We start from the raw sequence: 22,269 nt of genomic DNA, 5'->3' as shown, positions 1-22,269 counted from the left end.
AAAAGAATATTGGAAACAGTTTGCATTCATGTGGGATGAACAACAATATACATTTAGAATTTTTTCATAGGTCTTATGTCCCAACTTCTGCCATAATAAAGTCTGAAGAAATCTGGGTATCATCTGGACTTCTTATAAAACATTACATTGTTTTAGTACATTAATGGCATTACCTTAATCAGAGCAGATAAGCAAGAGGTGGCTAACATACTGAATGCCTTGATTAGACACACATGCTCCAGAGGTGATAAATCCTGGCACATCCGTCAAATTTTAGGAAAACAGCGCTCAGAAACCTTCCAGAACATCTTCTCTAAATTAAAAGATAAATTACTTTGTACTTCATTTCACAAAGAAGGAAGCACAGAATTTAGTGAACATTTTTGGGGATATTCCCTTTGGGGAATATTTGACTTCTGGGCAAATATTTCACACTGAAGAATAGTTCATTGGCTACCAGAGCAGGAAAGAGTTCTGCAGTTATCCAGAAGACCCTGCAGTGTTGGAGGTATCAGTGGTGGGAGAAAACATTGCAGAGTGTTTGAGGAAGACTCAGAGTGTTTGGGAGAACTACAATACAGGACCCTGGGGTTCTGGAGCAAGGCCATGCCATCTGTAGCAGAGAATTATATTCTGTTTGAGAAACAACCTGGGCACTACTGAACCCTGGTAAATGTGGAACAACCGAACATGACACTGTGTCACCTTGTGGCAGAGATGCCCGTTAGGAGCTGGGTCCTAACAGACCCATGAAGTACAAAGCTGAGGAGGCCTAGCAAAAACGTAAGATGAAAATGTTACATCTGGAACCAAATACAAACAGCAAAAAAGGGCACAAGCAAAGTACATGAGCAGGTGGCCCCAATTCCCCCCTTTCCCCCAAATCCAAACCATTGAACCTGTGTTCCTCCCTCAGCTCACACCTGTGGCTCTGTGGGGACTCTGGTAATGACCAGCTAAAGGAGGAGGGAAAAGTTTGGGTTTGGTTCACAGATGGGCTCAGCATGTAGGTACAACCTGAAAATAGCAGCTGCATTACAGCCATACTTAGTAATGGTTCTGAAAGACAGTGGTGAAAGAAAGTCGTCCCCATGGGTAGAGCTTCAGGTGGCACACCTGGCTCTCCACTTTGTGTGGAAAAATAAGTGGCCTAAGGTTAGACTATATATGGAATCACAGTTTCTAGAAGGGGAGAAACATGTGGATGTACATATAGGAGGAGTAGGGCTGAAGTGTAGAAATCTTTGTATCACGTGTTAACGCCCACCAGAGAACATCCACCAGAGAAAAGTAATAAATAATCAACAAAATGACTCAGCCAATTGATAATCAGCCAATCTCAGTCATCAACCACCTCAGTACTAGCACAATGGGCACAAGAATAAAGTGGCCATGGTGGCAGAGATGGAAGATACCCATGAGGCCAATAGCGTGGACCCTGAAGGTTTCTTTAGCTACTGCCATCAACAAATGTCCAATCTGACAGCAACAGAGACCAATGCTGAGCCCCCAAGATGGCACAACTCATCAAGGATACCAAGCCCCCAAGATGGCACAACTGAGCTCCCAAGATGGCACAATTCATCAAGGATACCAGCTAGCTACTTGCTGGCAAATTGACACATTCGGTTCTTTCAATCTTAAAAGGGCCAGTGGTACATTCTCACAGGAATAGACATAAATTGTGGATAAGGATGTACCTTTTCTGTCTGCAGGGCCTCAGGATCATGAGCCAAAGGATTACAGAGTATTTAATCCTCCAACAGGGGATCCCGTATAACATCCTGCCAGACAAGGGAACCCACTTTACAGCAAAGGAGATGTGAGCGTGGGCCTATGACCATGCAATCCACTGGTCATATCACATACTATACCACTGTGAAGCTGGCAGCCTTATGGAGCATTGGAGTAGCCTGCTGAATGCCAAGCTGAGGTGCTACTTAAAGGCAATACTCTGTGAGGACTGGGTGCTATCCTCCAGGAAGCAGTATATGCATTGAATCAAAGGACCTTCATATAGCATTGTATCCCCAACAGAGAGAAGACACAGGTCTGGGAGCCAAGGAGCAGAAGCAGGAATAACCACACTTACCATCGCTTCTGATGACCACCTGGAGGCCGTGTGCTCTTGTCTCCACACTTTGTACCCTGAGGTCTGTTCCTCACAGGAAGCGCACTTTTGTCCTTCGGCACAACAGGAATCCCACTGAACTATAAGGTGAGCCTTCTGCCTGGTGCACACTGAGCTGCTTGTGTCTGGGGACCAGCAGGAAAGAGGGGGCGTCACCATCTTGACAGGAGTAACTGACCCTGATCCTTCAGAGGAAGTTAGGCTGCTATTATACAATGAGGGTAGGGAGAAATGTGTATGGAACCATATGAGCTGCTCAGGTGTCTCTTGTGACAGTAAAGGGATAGAAACAGCAACAGTGGTCTGAGAAGTGAATGGTAATCAGGGGCTGGATAACTCCTGGAAGAGGTTGTGGGTCATCCCACCAGGTAAGCCACTGAGGTCAGCAGAGGTGGAAACTCAGGGTGAAGGGAATCTAGAATGGATAGGAAGGAGGCAGGGGGTGAGTATCAACTGCAGCCCCAAGGTCAACTGCAAGGGCAGGGGCTACAGTTCCCTCCCCTCCCCCTCTCCGCAACCTCCCTCTCCTAAATAATCTCTCAGGAAGAAAGGTCCACTGCAGTTTTGAAGGAGCCACCCTTGAAGCATAGATGGAAAGTAGATCTAAAAGGTGCAAATGGTAGACTCTGAAAAACAGGGAGATGAGTTTCCCAGATCCGCCTTCAAGGAAGGTCTGGCTGCCTGGCCGTGAAGTGTGTGGTCAGCTGACACTTCCTTCTGACAGCAACTAACTGTCAGATCCTTCAAGGTCTGCCTCAGCAACAGAGACCTGCCTCACCTAAGGGCAAGCATTTCCTGGGCAGCCCTCACCAGGTGACTGAGCAAGGCAGGCAGGATCTAGCCATTTCTGCATGACCCAGGGCCACTGTGACTGGCCACTGTTGCTCCAGAGGCCCCCATGAGCTGGGCAAGGCTTTGTCAAACCTGCATTGCAGTCTGATTTTCTGCTCATTCCTGCTTCTCCTCCCTTCCTTTCCCAGGAGCTGATTCCTGATAAGTATCTCACACCCCAAACTCTGTCTCACATCTGCTTCAGGAGAATCCAAACTGTTGACAGCATTTCTGCTTAGAGAAAATAATTTGATCACAGAACAACTTGTGAATGAAAGGAAGCGTTTTGGTGAGGATTTTTAATGTATTCAGCATAACCTTCAATATGATGGACTTTTACTTCTTACCATTTACTAGTTTTTGTCCTTAAAGAAAAATATATAATTCTATTTTACCAAAACATAAGAAATTTCTTCTAGTGATTTCTGTCTTCTCTAGAAAACAGAACGAGGCATTGTTCAGTATCAAGGTGGGGCATCAGTTTCCTCTCCAGGAAACACAGTCCCTCAGCTATTTACTGAGGCCCTTTTTGGTTTCAGTTACGGTAAAACTCTGGAATTTTGCCAAAATCTACATGAGTTCAAAAGTACAAAGCTCTTTAGGAGGCTTGCTCTTTTTAAATATTTTTTCAGAGGTTAAAAATTAAATTTCAAAAGAATATCTGGGGTGCAGAAGAGTCCACAGCAGAGATACAGACCCTGATTGTCTCCAACATGAAGTTTGCTCATGCTGTTCTGTTACTTTTGTGCTTCTGCTTAAGTTTTTGTGAGGTAAGTAATTCAATATTTATGCAAACTATTTTAAGTAGATATTTCAAATACTATAAAAATACAGAAAACATCTTAAGGATACTATTTTGACTTAAGGATTACATAGTTCCGTTGCCAACAATGACAGTATCTAGTCAGTAACAAAGATTTTATGTTAACATCTTGATGAAAGAGCTTTAAGAAATTGCTTTTTTCATGTGCTATTCTCTGTGCATAGAAATTGAACTGAATGAGAATTTTACTAATATAGATCTATATTTACAGTAATTATTAAATCAGTAAACATTTATCAAGCTACCTCTATCTATGTACAAGGTAGAGTGCTGGGCAAATGGCAAGACTGATCTCTTCCTTCAGTAACCGTTTGGTACAGTTGTAGAAAGACGATACAAGTATGCCAATGAGGAAATAAGCAAAATTTAAATAATATATGAAAACACAAGAGAAGGAACTTTTAAAAGACATATATATTTAATTGCCAAAAAATGGTACAAATACTATCTGCCAAGGGGCATTAATGAGAGGAAAATCCCTTCCTGCTAGGAGGTCAGGGAGAGTTTATGGGTCAAATAGGATTTGAGCTAGGCCTATAATTCTGGATTAGATTTGATCAGTGGAGAGAAAGAGGAAGTGAGTTTTCAGCCTGAAAAAGCAGCAAGTGTTATGGCAGAAAGATAGCACAGCACTGGGCTCTTCCAGATGAATAAACCCGTTTGATCAGAGTAGAGGCTTTGTAGGCAACTCAAGGAGTTAAAACCGAAATGACAGATTGTAGGCAGTCTGAAAGCTGGTCTATTAAAGTTAGAAATGTTTAAGACATTTTAGACACTTATTGATGATTGCCTGCTTTTGTGATCAAAGAGTTTTGAAACAATTCCAAAATTTGTTTTAATGCCTGTTTATAGCAGCAAATATTTAAAGAAAACTACCTAAGAAATCAGAATTATATACTTTGTTTCTTGTAACTTCTAAAATCTATATGCAATGTTTATAGTACAGAACAAATGGAAGTAAAGTAAGTGCTTGTTGATTAAAATTGATTAAATTATTGTAGTCCATAAATGAACTATCATGTAGCCATTAAAATTGTGCTTTTATATTTATTGAAATAAAAAAACCCTCACTAAAAATCTTATTTTTGTTAAAGAGAAAAATACACACACACACACACACACAAATACACACATATAACTGCTTATATAAATGGCAATTTAAAAGTTCATGAGGAATGTATATCAAATAAATAACAGTTGGTATCTCTGAGTAATGGGATTGCTGGTGATTTTTATTTTATGTTTTATGCATTTATGAATTTTCAGAGTTCAGAAATTCTGTTTTATTCATTCTTTATTTTTCTTTTTTAAATACCAAATAAATATGTTACATTATAACAAGAAAAATTTGTTTTTTGAAAAAAAGATATTTCAGCCACATTTTGGATTCCTGGACAAAAAACAGGAAAAAAAAAACCAAAACTGAATATAGTAGTTTTCACTTACACAAAGGAAAAGAGCCTCTTTCTTTTACTGAAAAATCATCCAACAATAAAGTTGTCTTCATTCCTTTAAGAAACAGCATTTTGAAAAGAGTTAATACCATATTTGTGAAAATTCCAGAACTTCTTAAAATATTAGTTTATAAAAGAAAATGGAATGATTTTTTATCCCACCTGCTGAGAAATAACCATTTTAAAATGGAGGTTACCATAGAGACAACATAAATGTGTTCAAAGAAGTTTTAAAATATATCTACATTTTCAACATGAAATAAAATACGTACAGCTAGGAGAAACGTTTGTTATTTTGAAAGCTGGGAGCAGATTTCCTTCTAGGGAATAAAAAGCCCCACTCCCTTTTTATATCAAAACATTCTGAGGGACTGATTTGGAGTCCATTTTGATAGACTGATAATCTACCCATCATATGTCAATGATGGGTGGATTATGTCATTGAATCAATGATGTCAATGATGGGGTGGGCTGGCAGTGGGTTAGACTTAAGTTGTTCTGAATAGTGAAATGAGAATTCTGGTTTTACTGAACCTACCCAGACAAAGAGGTAAGGGGACTTAGGAAAGGATGGAGAGAAACTCAGAGCACAGAGGTAGTGGCTGCTGTATCAATAACCAAGGGATATTAAAGAACAGGGAAGCCAGATATTTCAGTCAATATGGTTACCTACAGTGATAGTACTGTGCTGTGACATAATCCCTGACTGAAACCTTAAATTTTTATTTTACCCTAAAAGCATACTGCAAACCTTGGTTTATATGGGTAGTATTTTGGAAGGAAAGAAGTAGGGTGATGTTCAGCAGAGTGACAAAATGCTGGAAAGAGGATATGCACAGGAGGCAACACATAATGCAGAGAGTGATGTCAGCAACCATGGCAGAGTAGGCAAACCCAAACACTTGTCCCTCCACAAAAAAATAGAAAAATCAAGCAAACTTTCAGAACCACCTTCGTCAGAACTCCAGTTATCAGAGGCCTACAGCACCCAAGTGAATGCTGAATGAAGGAAAAAGACAATTTAAAAATGGTAGGAAAACTGTGGCATTTCTACTTGCCCTTACCCCACCCTGTTCCCAACTCAGTGGCAGTCTTGAAGATGGCAGTCCACGTTCCCAGCGTGGAACTCTAGTCCCTGGCTCTAAAAGGAGCAGAGCAGACTTTATTTAAAAAGAACTGTGTTTGTTCTAACCTACCCGGGGACTACTTGAAAGACTGACACAATGTACTTGTCTTTGTTTCATCTAACTTGGAACTCAGAGTGGAAAGCCAGCAGACGTTTCTCAAAAACATTAGAAAGCAAGCAAAAAAACAACATACAGCCACCTGGGACAAAAGATTACAGTTGAGACATACAATAGCATGCCAAAGCTTGGAAGGAAAAGTTAGAGTTTCAATGGGAAATTAGTGCATTCAAAAGTCCCTGTGTATACTGGGGAATTTAGAAAGCAGCACACGTGCCCAGGGCAGGATGCAGCTCAGAAAACACCTAAGAAGACTCTAAGACTATACCTCCAGGCCCAGTGCAAGCATGAAGTAAAGGCTAAGACATAATTGTAAATGGGCTGGCTAAGCATTGAAGGAGTGCCCCAGCACAGAGCCAATTTGCAAACCTGGGGGAGTTTTTTTGTTGTTGTTCTCAATTTGAGAGGTTCCTTTTTCTTTCTTTCTTTCTTTCTTCCTTCCTTCCTTTCTTTCTTTCTCTCTCTCTCTTTCTCTCTTTCTTTCTTTCTTTTTTTTCCCCCTCTCTCTCCCTTTCCCTTTCTCTTTCTCTCTTTCTGGTTCCTTGTTTTCAAGGAAATCTTTGTCTAAACCCTAGCTGAATGCAAGGTAAAGGAACCAAGACTTCAGGGACCACACAAGACAAAAAAACAAACTTTACAAAAACAGTTTAGAAAAGTTAGTAAACAAACAGCTACAATCTACAGGAAGCAAGGGAAGCAAACCCTGAGGAGAAGAAAGAATTTGATTTCAAGAATGACTACATTATAATATTCAAAATATCCAGTCATCAACCCAAAATTATGAAGCATGTAATGAAACAAGAAAATATGTCCCATTCACAGGAAAAATTAACAGAAATTATTTCTGAGGAAGAACAGACTTTAAACTTACCAGACAAAGACTTTAAGTCAACCATCTTAAATATGTTCAAAGAGCTAAAGGAAACCAGGAGGATGATGTATGAACAAATAGAGAATATCCATGAAGAGACAGAAATCATAAAAGGAATTAGACTGAAAAGTATAACAAAGAACTCACTAGAGGGTTTTAATAGCAGATTTGAGCAGGCAGAAGAGTAAATGAACTTGAAGATTGTTCAATTAAATTATCCAATCTGAGGAACAGAAAGAAAAAAGAGTAAGAGCCTAAGAGACCTGTATGATACCATCAATATATACAAAATAGGAATCTCAGAAGGAGAAGAGAGAAAGGGTCAGGGAATATTTGAAGAAATAATAGCCAAAAACTTCTTAAATTTGATAACAGATAATGAATCTACAGATTCAGGGTGCTTACTGGTCCCCAAAAAGATAACACTAAGAAATCCACACCAAGATGCATAATAATGAAGTTATTAAAAGCCGAGAAACAAAACAGAAGATCTTGAAAGCAGCAAGAGAAAAGCAACTCATCATGGACAAAGGATCCTTAATAAGATTAGCAGCATCTTTCTCAGCAATAACCATAAAGGCCAGAAGACAATGGGATGACATTTTTTAAGTGCTGAAAGAAAAGAACTATCAGCCAGGAATTCTATATCCAGCAAAGCTATCCTTTAAGAATGAAGGAGAAATTAAAACATTCTCAGGTAAACAAAAGCTGATGAAGGTGCTAGTATACCTGCTCTATAAGAAACACACTACAAGAAGAAAAAGGAAAGAGGGAAGGAAGGAAGGAAGGAAGGAAGGAAGAAAGAAAGAAAGACATTACAAGAAAGGGAGTCCTTCAGGCTAAATGAAAGTACATTAGACAGTAACTTGAAGCCATATGAAGAAATAAAGAATTCCAGTAAAGGTAACTACATAGATAAATACAAAAGCCAATGTAATTTTATTTTTGGCTTGTAACTCCTTTTTATTTCCTACACTGTTTAAAAGACAAATGTATTTAAAAATTATAAATTAACAGGCACACAATGTATAAAGATGTAATGTGTAACAGTAACAACATAAAAGGGGATGGAACTGTATAGGAGCAGAGTTTGTATATGCTCTTGAAGCTAGGTTGGTATGAATTCAAACTAGACTGCTATAAATTTAAGATGTTAAGTATAATCCCCATGGTAACCACAAAGAAAATATTTTTTAAATAATCAAAAGAAAAGAAAATGAGAAAAAAATCAAAATTGTTCACTACAAAAAAATCAACTAAACGTGAAAGAAGGCAATATGGAGGAAATGACAATAAAGGTATAAGCCATACAGAAAACAAACAGCAAAATGTCAAAAGTGAGGCCTTCTTATCAGTAATTAATTTAAATGTAAAAGGATTAAGTTCTCTAATAAATAGGCATAGATTGGTAGAATTTATTTATTTTAAAAAAGATGTAATTATATGCTATCTGTAAGACAAATTTGTGATCCAAAGACACAAATGGGTTGAAAGTGAAAGGATGGAAAACAATATTCCATGCATATAGTAACCAAAAGAGACCTGGAGTGCCACACTAATATCAGACAAAATTGACCTTAATTGTCTCTTGTTACAAGAGACAAAGAAGACATTAGATATTGATAACAGAGTCAGTTTGTTAAAAATATATAATTATAAACATATACACACCAAAAAATAGAGCCCCAAATTCATGATACAAATATTGACAATTAAAGGGAGGAAGAGACAATTCTACAATAATAGTTGGAGACTTCAATACCCACTTTTCAAAATGGAGAGAAAACCTAGACAGAAGATCAATAAGGAAATAGAGGACTTTAACAGCACTGTAAGCCAACCTGACCTGACAACTAGACATATAGAAGCACTCCTCACAACAACAGCAGAATACACTCTTTTCTCAAGTGCACATGGAACATTCTCCAGGATAGACCATATGTTAGACCACAAAACATATCTCAGTAATTTAAAAATACTGAAATCAGATGAAGTAGCTTCTCTAAAGACAATGGAATAAAGCTAGAAATCAGTAACAGAAGGAAAACTGGAAAACTCACAAATATGTGGAACATAAACAACATACTCTTAACCAGTAATCAGAGAAGAAATAATAAAGGAAATTGGAAAATACTTAGAGATGAGTGAAAACAAAATACAACATTCCAAAACATATGGGATTGGCAAAAGCAGTACTTAGAGGGAAAATTGTAGCAGTAAATACCTACATTACAAAGGAACAAAAATCTCAAATCAATAACCTACCTTTACACCTCAAAAAACTAGGAAAAGAGGAGCAAACTAAATTCAAAGCTAGGAGAAGGAAGGAAATAATAAATATTTGGATAGAAATAGAAAAATTTTTTTAAATAGTAAGACAATAAAATCAATTACACCAAAATTTTGTTCTTTGAAAAGATCAACCAAATTGACAAACCTTAGCTAGACTGACAAAAAACAGAGAAGATTCAAATAAATAAAATCAGAAAGTGGAGACATTATTACTGACCTTACATAAATCAAAAGAATGATAAGAGAATACTGTGAACAATTATATGCCAACAAATTAGATAACCTAGATTAATGGACAAATTCCTAGAAGCATACAAATTACCAAAACCAACTCAAGAAAAAATAGGAAATGTGAACAGACATGTAACAAGAGATTAAATCAGTGATTTAAAAAGAAAGGAAGAAAGAAAGAAGGGAAGAAAGAAAGAAAGAAAGGAAGGAAGGAAGGAAGGAAGGAAGGAAGGAAGGAAGGAAGGAAGGAAGGAAGGAAGAGAAAGAAAGGAAGGAAGGAAGGAGGGAAGGGAGGAAGAAAAGAAAGAAAGAAAAAACTTCTATCAAAGAAATGTCTAAAACCAGATGGCTTCACTGGTGAATTCTACCAAATAACAACACCAAATCTTCTCAAACTCTTTTGCCCCCCTGCTAAAAAGGAGAGAACACTTACTTCCTAAATCATTCCATGAGGTCAATGTTACTCTGATACCAAAGTCAAAGATACTACCAGAAAAGGTACAAAGCAGAGATAACGGCTACCTCCTCCCCACCCCCATATAAAAAATTCCAGGGCTTCCTTGGTGGTGCAGTGGTTGAGAATCTGCCTGCCAATGCAGGGGACACGGGTTCGAGCCCTGGTCTGGGAAGATCCCACATGCCGCGGAGCAACTGGGCCCGTGAGCCACAATTACTGAGCCTGTGCGTCTGGAGCCTGTGCTCTGCAACAAGAGAGGCCGCAATAGTGAGAGGCCTGCGCACCGCGATGAAGAGTGGCCCCCGCTTGCCACAACTAGAGAAAGCCCTTGCACAGAAACGAAGACCCAACACAGCTATAAAAATAAAATAAATTAAAAAAAAGACCCACAGCTGTGTCACATCTTCTAAAAAAAAAAAAAAAATTCCAGATGTTTCCAGTATTCTTCATTCCTGCATGTAGCTACAGATTTTCATCTAGGATAATTTCCCTTCTGCTTGAAGGACTTTTTTTTTTTTAACATTTCTTGTAGTGCAGATACGCTGGTGATTAGTTCTTTCAACTGTTATATGTCTAAAAAGGTTTTTATTTTGCCTTAATTTTCAAGTGATATTTTTGCGGGGTATAGAATTATAGGTTGACAGGGGTTTTTTTCTGGTATTTTTTAAATGTTGCTTCACTGTCTTCTCATTTGCATGAGACCTCTGTTGTCACCCTTACCTTTGTTCCTTTGCACATGGGTCTTTTTCTTTGGCTGTTTTGAAGATTTTCTCACTGTTGTTATTTGAGCAATTTGAGATGATGTGCCTTGGTGGAGTTTCCTTCATGTTTCTTCTGCTTGGGATTCATTAAGTTTATTGAATCTGTGGATTTATAATTTTTATCAAATTTGGAAAAATTTCAGCCATTATTTCTTCGAATAACTTTTTTGTTCCCATCTCATTCTCATCTCCTGTGGAACTCCAATTACACATATACTACGTATACTACACCACTTGAACCTGTCCCACAGCTCACTCATGCCCTGTTCTTTTTAAAAAATTCTCTATTACTTCCACATTTCATTCTGGATAGTTTCTATGAATAAATCTTTAGGTTTGTTAATCTTCTGCAATGTCCTATCTGTTGTTAGTTCCATCCAGTGTATTTTTATCTCCAATATTGTCATTTTCATCCCTAGAAGTTCAATTTGGATCTCTTGTATATTTTTCTTGTCTCTACTTTTTGAACATAAGGAATACAGTTATAATAAATATTATAATATACTTGCCTGCAAATTCTAACATCTATATTAAGGATTCTGGGTAAATTTCAATCAATTTAATTTTTCTCCTCACTGTGGGTCGTATTTTCCTGTAGTTTTGCATGCCTGTATATTTTATTGGATGCCAGCTGTTATGAATATTATCCTGTTAGATGCTGGGTATTTTTGTATTCCTATACATATTCTTGAGCTTTGTTCTGAGATGCAGTTAAGTTACTTGAAAACAGTTTGATCCTTTCAGGTCTTGCTTTTGAGCATTCATAGGTAGGACCAGAACAATGCTCAGTCTAGGACTAATTGTTCCCTATTACTGAGGCAAGATCCTTCTTTGTACTCCTTCCAATGCCCCATGAATAATGAAATTTTCCAGTCTGAATGTTGAGAACAAGCAGTATTCATGGCACCATTTGAGCGTGGGCCCTGTTACCTTGATTTCTATTGGGTGGTTCTTTCCCCAGTCTCTGGTAGTTTCTTCACATTTGGGTGCTGATAAATACTCAGCTGAACAATTAAAAGGGGATCTTCTACAGAGCTACAAAGTTCTCTCTCTATGCCACTTACTTGTTTGCAGTACTTTATTCTGTGAAGTATAGCTGCCTTGGTCTCCCAAGACTCTCAGCTTTGTCTCCTCAACTCAAGAAGTCCCTTGGGCTCAGCTCAAGTTCCTCCTCTCCGCACCACAGTCTGGAAACTCTCTGAAGGAAATCACATGGAACAGCTGTAGGGCTCACCTACCTCATTTGTTTCTTTAGTCTCAGGGATCTCTACCCTTCATTGCCTGATGTCCAGTGTCTTGAAAATCATTGTCTTCTGTATTTTGTCTATTTCTTGATTGGTTTAGGCTGAATAAGAACTAGGGTAGCTTTGGTACCCTTATAAGTCTATCTTGACTAGAAACAGAAGAATTCCCATTTAATTTTAGTAATTTTAATGTAAATATCCACTTTTGGTTAGTGGCTATTTTATTAGATGGCACTATCAACAATTGCTGGGGTTGCTGAGGTTGAGTTTTTAAAATACAAATGTAAACTTCAAATGAGCACTTTTTAAAACTTATTCTTTAATAGACATTGTATTAAAAATGGAAGTTAATTCAGCCAACTTTCAGTTCTACCCTGACTTAGGCAGTCTCATATGCATTATGCATTGGAATTGTTCAAATTCACTTCAAGTATAGTTCATCTTCAAACTCTATGTTCTTACGTTTTCCTGAATTTATAATAGATTCAAAATAAAGTGTTGTCACAGCGATTATAAGAGTGAAGAAACAAAAAAAGCTGAGTTTTTCAGTTTTGTCATTCTAATGGCCATTTGGAATTTTTGTTTTCAAAATATAAAATAGTAAAAACCATGCAGCCTGAAAGGTGTAATATTTTTGTTTGCTAAGTGCAAACAGTAGCTCATACAGGAAATATTTTACCTAATATTAGGTAAAATATCAGATTAGGTAAAGATACTGAAAGATACTATTCAGCATCTTTAAAATGAAATTTATTATTTTTATTAATATATTTAATTATCCTTAAACTGTAATATTATTATTCATTACTGCAACAGGCCTATATATAGGTATAGTTTTTCCTTTTTCATTAAGTATATGAATGTAATTTAAAATATTTGTCTAGTACTTTTTTCCTTATTTGTACCATACTATGAATTTTACTTTTTACTTTTTTATTTTTCACAAGCATGATTTTTTACATATTTATATATGAAATTTCAATAAAAGAAAATATTTGCTGTTTAAATTTTTCTCTATAATTTATTATTCATTTCTTTCATGATTTTTACTGAAAATAATTTTGTTCTGTAGGGGGGTTGTTTAAAAAGTATCTGTTGTTGGGCTTCCCTGGTGGTGCAGTGGTTGAGAATCTGCCTGCCAATGCAGGGGACACGGGTTCGAGCCCTGGTCTGGGAAGATCCCACATGCCGCGGAGCAACTGGGCCCGTGCGCCACAACTACTGAGCCTGCGCGTCTGGAGCCTGTGCTCCGCAACAAGGGAGGCCGCGATAGTGAGAGGCCCGCGCATGCAATGAAGAGTGGCCCCCACTTGCCGCAACTAGAGAAAGCCCTCGCACAGAAACGAAGACCCAACACAGCCAAAAAAAAGTATCTGTTGTTTAAAAATATACTAGGCTTGGGACTTCCCTGGTGGTGCAGTGTTAAGAATCTGCCTGCCAATGCAGGTGACGTGGGGGGTTTGAGTCCTGCTCTGGGAAGATCCCACATGCCACGGAGCAACTAAGCCCACGTGCCACAACTACTGAGCCTGTGCTCTAGAGCCCACGAGCCACAACTACTGAGCCCACATACCACAACTACTGAAGCCCACGCGCCTAGAGCCCGTGCTCCTAAAATCTTCAGCTCCTAAAACGTAAAATTCTCCTCAGTGTTCTCTTTTTGTTTTTGTTTTTGTTTTTCACCATTCATTCAATGAATACCAGGCCCACCATGCCCCTGAAGAAAGTCTGAGCTAGGAGAAAGGACCTTTCACCTGAAATGAAGGTCAGAGTCTAAATGATTACCCAAAACTGGACATTGTAATATATGTCTGTTACATATGACTGTTCCTGGGACCAAAAGTCTTTTAATCTTTCATTTTTGCTCTAATCTAAGAGTGACTGAAAAGTTGATGGCACTTGCCCAAGTTTCTTTCTAAAGATCAAGGAAAAATGACACCTCAGAAAGGGATCAATTTGGGGAAAAAAAATCAAGTTTTTTCTGCTTGCACCCAATTAGAGTATTGCTCTTTCAATAGAAAGGTGATACGTAAAAGCTGACAGTCCCAGCTGTCAGGGCACTTAAATTTTGTCAGTGGAAGACACAGGAGCTAAGTAATTACAAAACTGTCAACTCTAATAAGTGCTACAAAAGAGGTACATGGAACCATGAAAAGTAAGTAACTACTAGATTTTATTCTAGATCAGTGTGTCAAAAACCAGTGTAGTTAACGACAAATTTGTCAAATTTCCTGGCTATTTGATAAAGTTTACTGAAAAGCATGTTGGATAGAATGACTTTCACAGCTTTTGCAAATATTTGTGTGGTTTCTAAATGACTGGTTTTTATTTGTCTTCATCATAGCCCTTAAAGATCGTTCAATTTGTTTCTGCCCCAGCTTGCTGTTACTGCAGCTGGAGGGCACTGAGCAAGGTTGGGGGGTGCTATGGCTGGAGGCTGGGGAGACTGGACAAAAGGATGCCCATCCTCCAAAAGGGGTGTCTAGGGGACAGAGAGAGAGCGTTGACTTTCCACAACTGGCTTTTGACCCAGTTGACCTATTCCCAGCCTTCATTGTATTTCCTCTGGATTCCTGCAGGTCTAATTGGCCTCCTGCCTGTTAGTCTGATCTGATCTCCAGAAAGATCTTCCTCAAATGCAAATTTGCTCCACTGTTCAGTCTCTCAGTGGCTGCCTGTTCTTGCTGTTCTTGTTCTCACAGTCCTGCCCGGAGCACCTCCCACCACCCTTGCCAGCTGACTCCTTCTCAGTGCTCTCAGTGCTCATCCCAGACATCAGCTCTTCTGGGAGATGTTCTCAAGCCTCCTAGTCAGGCCACGGGCCCACTGTCCTAATGGCATCCCCGGCCCACGACTACCAGGGAAACTGTCAGTCAGGCTTGCCTGTCTCTCTTCTGGTTGGTGCACTCCTTAGGCAGGGATTTTTATCCCTCTGATCCTAGCCTCAGGCTGTTCCATGGCACAGAGTGGTGCTTACTAAATCATTCAGTGAATTAACTGATGAATGAGCTAATCATCTGTTTTCCAAGCTTCAGACACACATTTCCCTTTTCTACAAAATATCTCCAAATGCACATCCTTCAGGCATATCAGAATCAACAGGTCCCAAGCCAAACTCATAATTCTCTACCTTAACTTAATATCTATATTGATGAATGGCATTATACATCCTTACTAACACTCAGCCTCAAAACCTAGTTCTACTGTCAACCCCTACATGCATTAAATTGTCCAGTCCTCTTGCTTTTGCTTGTTCAAGTGTCTTTCCAAATCATTTTCTTGTTCCACTCCTGCTGCCTCTTCCTCCCCAGTTTCCTAACCAATGACCATCCCAGTTGAAGCACACACAAGCCCATCACTTGGGACTGCTCACGATTCCCTAAATACACTGTGCACCATTCCTCCTGTGTTTTGCTAGCACCTACCCTCTGCTAACACCTGACCTTCCTCACCTTGCTCAGATGCTCCATGAGGCTGTTTAAAATGCCCCTGGAGGGACTTCCCTGGTGGTCCAGTGGTTAAGACTCTGCGCTTCCACTGCAGGGAGCACGGGTTCAATCCCTAGTTGGGATCCCCGATCCTGCATGCCACAGGGAGCAGCCAAAAAAAAAAATGCCCCCGGAAAGACTTGTTCTCTCCCACTCTGGATCTCCAAGAATACTGTATCTTATTTGTATGACTGTTATATCACTTACCCCAGTTATTATGCATGTTTCTATCTTACTGTCCAGATATCAAGCCCTTGGAAGACAGAGCCCATGTCATGTTCATCTTAGCAGGATTTTGCACAAAGTAGGAGTTTAGCAAATGGTTTTGCATTTATTAATAGAATTAATCAATTTCATTCCTCAATTCATTCCATGAGACTATAATTACCACCAAATTTTCTACTCCTTAACATAACTGTCGAGATTCATTGATTTCTTCAAAGGCAGAATTTTATGTTGGCTTTTGAATAATAACAGCTCCCACTGATTTCATGCCTAGTACCTGCCAACCATTTTACACATTTTATTTCTAATCCTTAAAATAACCTTGCAAAATAGAAGGAAACATTTTACAGATGAGGAAACATGTTTCATGAGGGTAAGTAACTTGCTCAAGGCCATATAAGTGCCCCAGTTGAGACTAGAAGCCAGGGTTGTTTGATTCTAAAAACCACCAGAACACATTACCCTCATCTATACTGTGGGATATATGAGTCTGTTTTGTTCCTATCCTTCATGTATTCATCTTTTCTTTTTTAATGTGCCATAATATACGTAAATGATGTCCTGATAACATATGTTTAGACTATTTTTCTATTGTTAATAAATTCCAGGAAGGGGAAGATTTTGATACACAGCATCTGAAGAAGGTTATATCAACATTTATTTCCATGATTTGAGTTTAAAAATTATCTATCACACTTCCCTTATCGGCATAGAGAATTATCACTGATGAAACATGTCTTATACTGTATGCATTCCTCTGGGACGGTGATACTGATCAATCTGAATACCTATGTATCACTGGTCATTTGTAGCTCATGTATTCATCTTTAAAAAGATTTTAGTTTGTTGCTAAGCTAATGTTTATTTTGTGCTTTATAGTCCACTTCAACATCAGACACATTTCAAGAGGATCTCTTGGAGAAAAAGTGCTTAACTGAAAAATACACATGTCTCTCCTGCAATAAAGTCTTCTGCCAACCATGGCAGAAATGCATCGACGGGACCTGTATTTGTAAACTTCCTTATCAGTGCCCAAAGAATGGTACCAGGGTGTGTTCAGTTAATGGGAAAAGCTACCCAACTTACTGTCAGCAAAAGAGTTTTGAATGTCTTCGTCCAGAGGCAAAGTTTTTAAAAACGGGAGCATGCACAGGTGAAGGTAGGAAAAGCCTAGTTTATTTTGTAAGAAGAAAATTGTCTACTATATTTTCTATTAGAAAATACTTTTCCTATGAAATGTTATGACGACAACTCAAAATTCTTCTCTAGACCCTCACTAGTAACTGGGGTGATAACTAAAGAAGTTAGGGGATCATCAGAATCTAGCCAGCCCTTGAGTCCAGAGTATGAGGCCCTGAGGCTGGTCCTTCCCCTCAGTGCCTATGCCACTCTGCTGCCCAGCCCTTCAGAATTATCCCCACTCTCACTTCTACTTGGCTAAAAGGATTATTCCCGGAGCTGTTGAGTTGGTTCAGAGCCCAGTGAAAAGGGCTTTACATGAGACTGGTACTGATATGGAACCCCTTTGGACCCCAGCCCCAATAATTTCTTCTAGCATCCATCCCACCAGTCCCTACCCCTTTCCCTAGCCCCAAACCATCAGCCCTGATCCAAGGTTTAGCTCAGGCCATTGCTGGCCTAGGATATACTCCAACCTAGCAAACTTGGCACATCAGATGAGACAGCTTGTCAAGACTTCATCCAGGTGCCTAATGTAGTGAGGAGGCTGGAACCCTAATATGTAGATTAGTAGAGTGGTTAAGATTTAAGGGTCTCACTGTCAGTCAGATTTAGCTGTAAGCCCCTACAAGCCCCACCTCGATTATTGACAGACTATGTGGCCTCTCTGGAATGCAGTTTCCACATCTGTAAAATGTGAGTAACAGTAGTTCCTAACTCATAAGACTCTTGTGAAAATTAAATAACATGATGTATGCAAAGCTCTGTAAATAGTACACAGAGAACACTCATGAAATTTTAGCTGTGACAGCAAACCTTAAGCTCGTTGTCTTCTGATATGAATTATCACAGACATTTCATGAATTTACAGAAGAATGCTTAAAACGTTCTTTTTAAAGTTACCATGACATATGCCAGCACACAGTAGCCTAAATATTTTTGTATTGCTGAGTTAAGATGTTAAGGTACTGTGGAACAGGAAGAAGAAAGATCCGTAATTGAGTCCATCCCTCTTACTTGTTGGAGAGGACGAAAGCAACTGTGGAGATTATTTTGTCAGGGTCAGACTTTTGTTCTCTTGAGGCATGAAATGCCTTAAATATATGAGAATACATAAACCTTTCTTACATTTTCATTATTTGCTTGGCTAACTTTTAAGAGCACGGATTTTGGAGTCAGATCAATATAGCAGGTTCAGATTCCTGGCTTCAGTCCTTGAGCAAGTAACTTAATCTCATGTATAAAAATGGATAAATTTAGATTCCTCATGTGTAAAAATAGGGATAAATATCACCCTAATCTTCACAGGGTTGATATGAGGATTTTATGGTACTTTTTTTTACAACTGGGTAGCACAGCTACTGACACATAATAAGCCCTCATAAAATGATTGCTTACCATTTGTTAGACTCTTCATGGTGGGTCTTCCCTGGTGGCGTAGTGGTTAAGAATCCGCCTGCCAATGCAGGGGACACGGGTTCAATCCCTGGTTCGGGAAGATCCCACATACCGCGGAGCAACTAAGCCCGCGAGCCACAACTACTGAAGCCCGTGCACCTAGAGCCCGTGCTTTGCAACAAGAAAAGCCACCGCAATGAGAAGCCTGCGCACCACAACGAAGAGTAGCCCCCGCTCACTGCAACTAGAGAAAGCCCGTGCCCAGCAACGAAGACCCAACGCAGCCAAAAAAAGAAAAAAATCTTCATGGTGTTCAAAGTTAATTAGAAATTATGTATTTTATTACTTTAGAGACTTAATCAAGAGGAGAAAGAGTGCCTGAATATTGCTCATTCTTTTTTTTTTTAATTTTAGAACAATTTAGTGTTTCCTTGGAGAATGAAAAAGGACATTCAGAAGGAATTGTTGAAGTAAAACTTATAGACCAAGATAAAAAAATGTTTGTGTGTGGAAAAAGCTGGAGCATTACACAGGCCAACGTGGCCTGCCTTGACCTTGGATTTCAACTGTGAGTGCTTGTGTCACTGAATTTTCCCAGGGCTGATTTTATTATTCCAACTTTTTTTTTTTTTGATTACCCTATCTTTCTGTGCCTCAACTTCCTCAACTGTAACCTGAGCATATTAACTGCCTGTCATGAGGATGAAGTGGGTTTATGCTCAACTAGCACTTAGAACACTGCTGAGCACACAAAGTTTCCTCAGGTATCTGGATGCAATCTTTTGCCCATCTGTAGACTTGCAAATACATTCATCATTATCTCTATTCACCTATGATTACGTCCACTCCTTCATACCTAATGTTGTTTATATATGCCTTCTCTCTTTTTTTTTCTCAACCTTGCAGAGATTTGTCTATTTGATTAGTGTTTTTGATTTTTGTATTTGTAAATTATCTCTTGTTTCTTTATTTTCATTAACTTTTATCTTTGGCTCTCTCTCTTCTTTTCCCTATTGTATTTTTTCTAATTCTGTTAGTTAAAATGCTTAGCTCATCAATTTTCAGTTTTTCTTATTTTCTAATATGAGCATTTAATGTACAAATTTCCCTCTAGGTAATGTTTCATCTGCATGCCATAACCCTCTATAAGTGGGTATTTTATTTATTGTTCAATTCAAAATATTTTCTAATTTTCAATATAATTTCTTCTTTGACTCATACATAATTTAGAAGTTTATTTTTTTTACATTCCTAATGAGTATATTAGTTCACTTTTGGTTAACTTTTTTATATAGATTTGCCATTTAATTTTATTGTGGAGAGAGAATGTCTCCATATGATGACAATTGTTTAAATATTTTTTTGAGACTTGCTTTGTACTGAGTATATTTTAAATGCTTCATGTGCAGGGTTCTGCATAATAGATGTGTTATTCATTAGAATAAGCAAGCTTGTTGATTGTTTTATTCAAATATTTTCCCATTTATTTACTTACAGGTTTTCTATGTTTTTATCTTTTAAGTTTGTCCCTTATAAACAACACATATCTAGATTTTTAAAAAAAAATACAATATGACAATAACTGTCTGAAGAGTTTAGTCCATTTACATTATTGTGATTATTTACATTGTTGAATTTATTTTTCCTATCTTGTTTTGGGCTTATTAGTTACCCTGCTTTTTCTGTCCTCTTGTTTCTTCCTTTTAAAATTTCTGTTAGGTTAATAAAGCTGATGTTGTTGTTTCTTAATCTTCTCCTTTTTCTTCCTCTAATTGGTTTGAAAATTATATACATCCTATTTCTATTCCTTTAGTGGTTATCTTTACATTTATACCATGAACCCTTAACTTAGAAAGTCCTTGGCCTCTTCAGGAATAATATCAATACAAAGAATGGCATTACTGTGTCAAGTTTCCAGTATTTTGTTCAACCTTATTTTTATATATTCCCGAAGTTAATGGCTATCATTATATAATAAGCAATTATCATCACTTTTGTTCAGTCAGTGCTTACTCAGATGTACTTCATGTTTACCAACTTCCTGGTTTGTTGTTGCTTCTTTCATCTCACTTCTTTGTTCTGGCTTCAATTTTCTTCTGCCTAAACCACATCTGCTAGTAGTTCATTAGTGAGAGTCTCTTATCATTACATTGAGCCGTAGAGTATTTCTTATTTTCGACAGTTTGTGACCTACAACCTATGATTCAACCTAATGGCAAACTCTCTCACTCTTTGATCTCCCAATTTTTGTTCTTATATTTTGTATAAGCTCATGAACAGACTTCTCTGATTTTAGCCAGTGGGTATTTCCCTTAATTCCTTAAGAGCTCATTGAGGACATTTATCTAGTACTTTTAGATATTTATAGGTTGAGAGGTTTTTCAGATTATTCACCTGTCAGATTGCCCCAAATGGCTCCCATCTGTTCTCATATTTCGATGTGGTTTGGCACAGTTTCATGACCACTATATCTTCATTATGGATCTGAACTTCTTTGTTCCCTTTAATTGCTCTCTTTTTCCCTTTCATTGTGATTTATCTGATATTTATATTGCCATTACTGCTTAATTTTTGTTTACATATGCCTGATGCACCTTTGCTCAACCTTTTATTTTAACCCATTTTCCCCATTAACTTCTAGAGAAAAGCAGGGAGCAATTGAATATTCTGGAAGAATAGCTCACTGTAACTCATCATCTCTAGGATATCGGGTCACTGAGGTAGCCTCTTAGCTACACAAATTCTGAACAAACTGAGAAGTCCAAGCAATGGCACATAGATGTCAAAATATCACTTAATACTGTCAAGACTGAATTGAGGATGTAGCTTAGCGTGAAAGCAAAATGGACCTGCTAGAATCAAACTAACTGAACCTCCCTGATCCCAGGCAACAATGGGGCCAACCAGGTAAGACTTACAGCATTCAGCAGGTGAAGAGGACCCAAAAGGAAAAAAATGGAAGAGCTGGGCTGACCTTTCCTGGTTTACATTTCCAAAATTCCCTGATAAAATTAATCCACTCCCTTCCTGGAGAGAAGAGGAGTTAAACCTTAGAGAGAGGCCAAGAATGACACATCTCAGGTTGGAAAGAAATCAGCAGTGTGGATGAAGAGGCATTCCTCCTTAACAAGAAACAGAGGAGAGGAAACCAATATTTGTGGGTGCTTGCCATGTTTTGAACTTTGGCCAGTCTGTTTAAGCTGATTGTTTTAGTTAATCTTTGCAAAACTCAATGAGGTAGTTATATTCCCTGTTACAGGTGAAGATACTGAAGCTCAGAGAATTTAAGCATATTGCCCAATCTATCACCCATGTGTAGAAAATAAGAGGAAATTAGTCCCTTACCGCCTACAGTAAAGTCATAAATACAAAGTACTAATTATTCTACCTTTCTGTTTCATTTATTTGATTTGCAGAGGTGCTCTTGATACTCAAAGGAGAGATCCTCATACAAATTCCACTGAATGTCTACATGTGCATTGTCGAGGATTTGAGACCAGTTTGGCTGAATGTACTTTTACTAAGGGACTAACTAGCAGTTCCGAGGGTTTGGCTGGTGTGGTGTGTTACACAGGGAGTGCAGGTTAGTGGAGTACTGGCCTGATATTTTCCCTTCCTTCAAGGTTGTTTATTTCACATC

General features: G+C 38.3%; 1 protein-coding gene across 1 annotated transcript in view; it reads left to right on the top strand.

The window, feature by feature from the left end:
- CFI (complement factor I) overlaps positions 1-22,269 on the top strand; it is a 50,199-nt gene that overhangs the window by 8,067 nt on the left and 19,863 nt on the right. The window contains exons 2-7 of the mRNA XM_082389172.1: positions 2,038-2,218; positions 3,112-3,251; positions 3,595-3,732; positions 16,932-17,211; positions 19,044-19,197; positions 22,046-22,212. Of these exons, the coding sequence (XP_082245298.1) occupies positions 3,234-3,251; positions 3,595-3,732; positions 16,932-17,211; positions 19,044-19,197; positions 22,046-22,212 (757 nt within the window). The 5' untranslated portion in view covers positions 2,038-2,218; positions 3,112-3,233. The remainder of the gene's footprint in view (positions 1-2,037; positions 2,219-3,111; positions 3,252-3,594; positions 3,733-16,931; positions 17,212-19,043; positions 19,198-22,045; positions 22,213-22,269) is intronic.

Source organism: Balaenoptera borealis (assembly GCF_965194805.1).
Source record: "Balaenoptera borealis genome assembly, chromosome: 4".
In the NCBI taxonomy this organism is placed as follows: domain Eukaryota; kingdom Metazoa; phylum Chordata; class Mammalia; order Artiodactyla; family Balaenopteridae; genus Balaenoptera; species Balaenoptera borealis.
The sequence above is the reverse complement of the archived record's forward strand: the minus strand, read 5'-3'. Positions and strand labels throughout refer to the sequence as shown.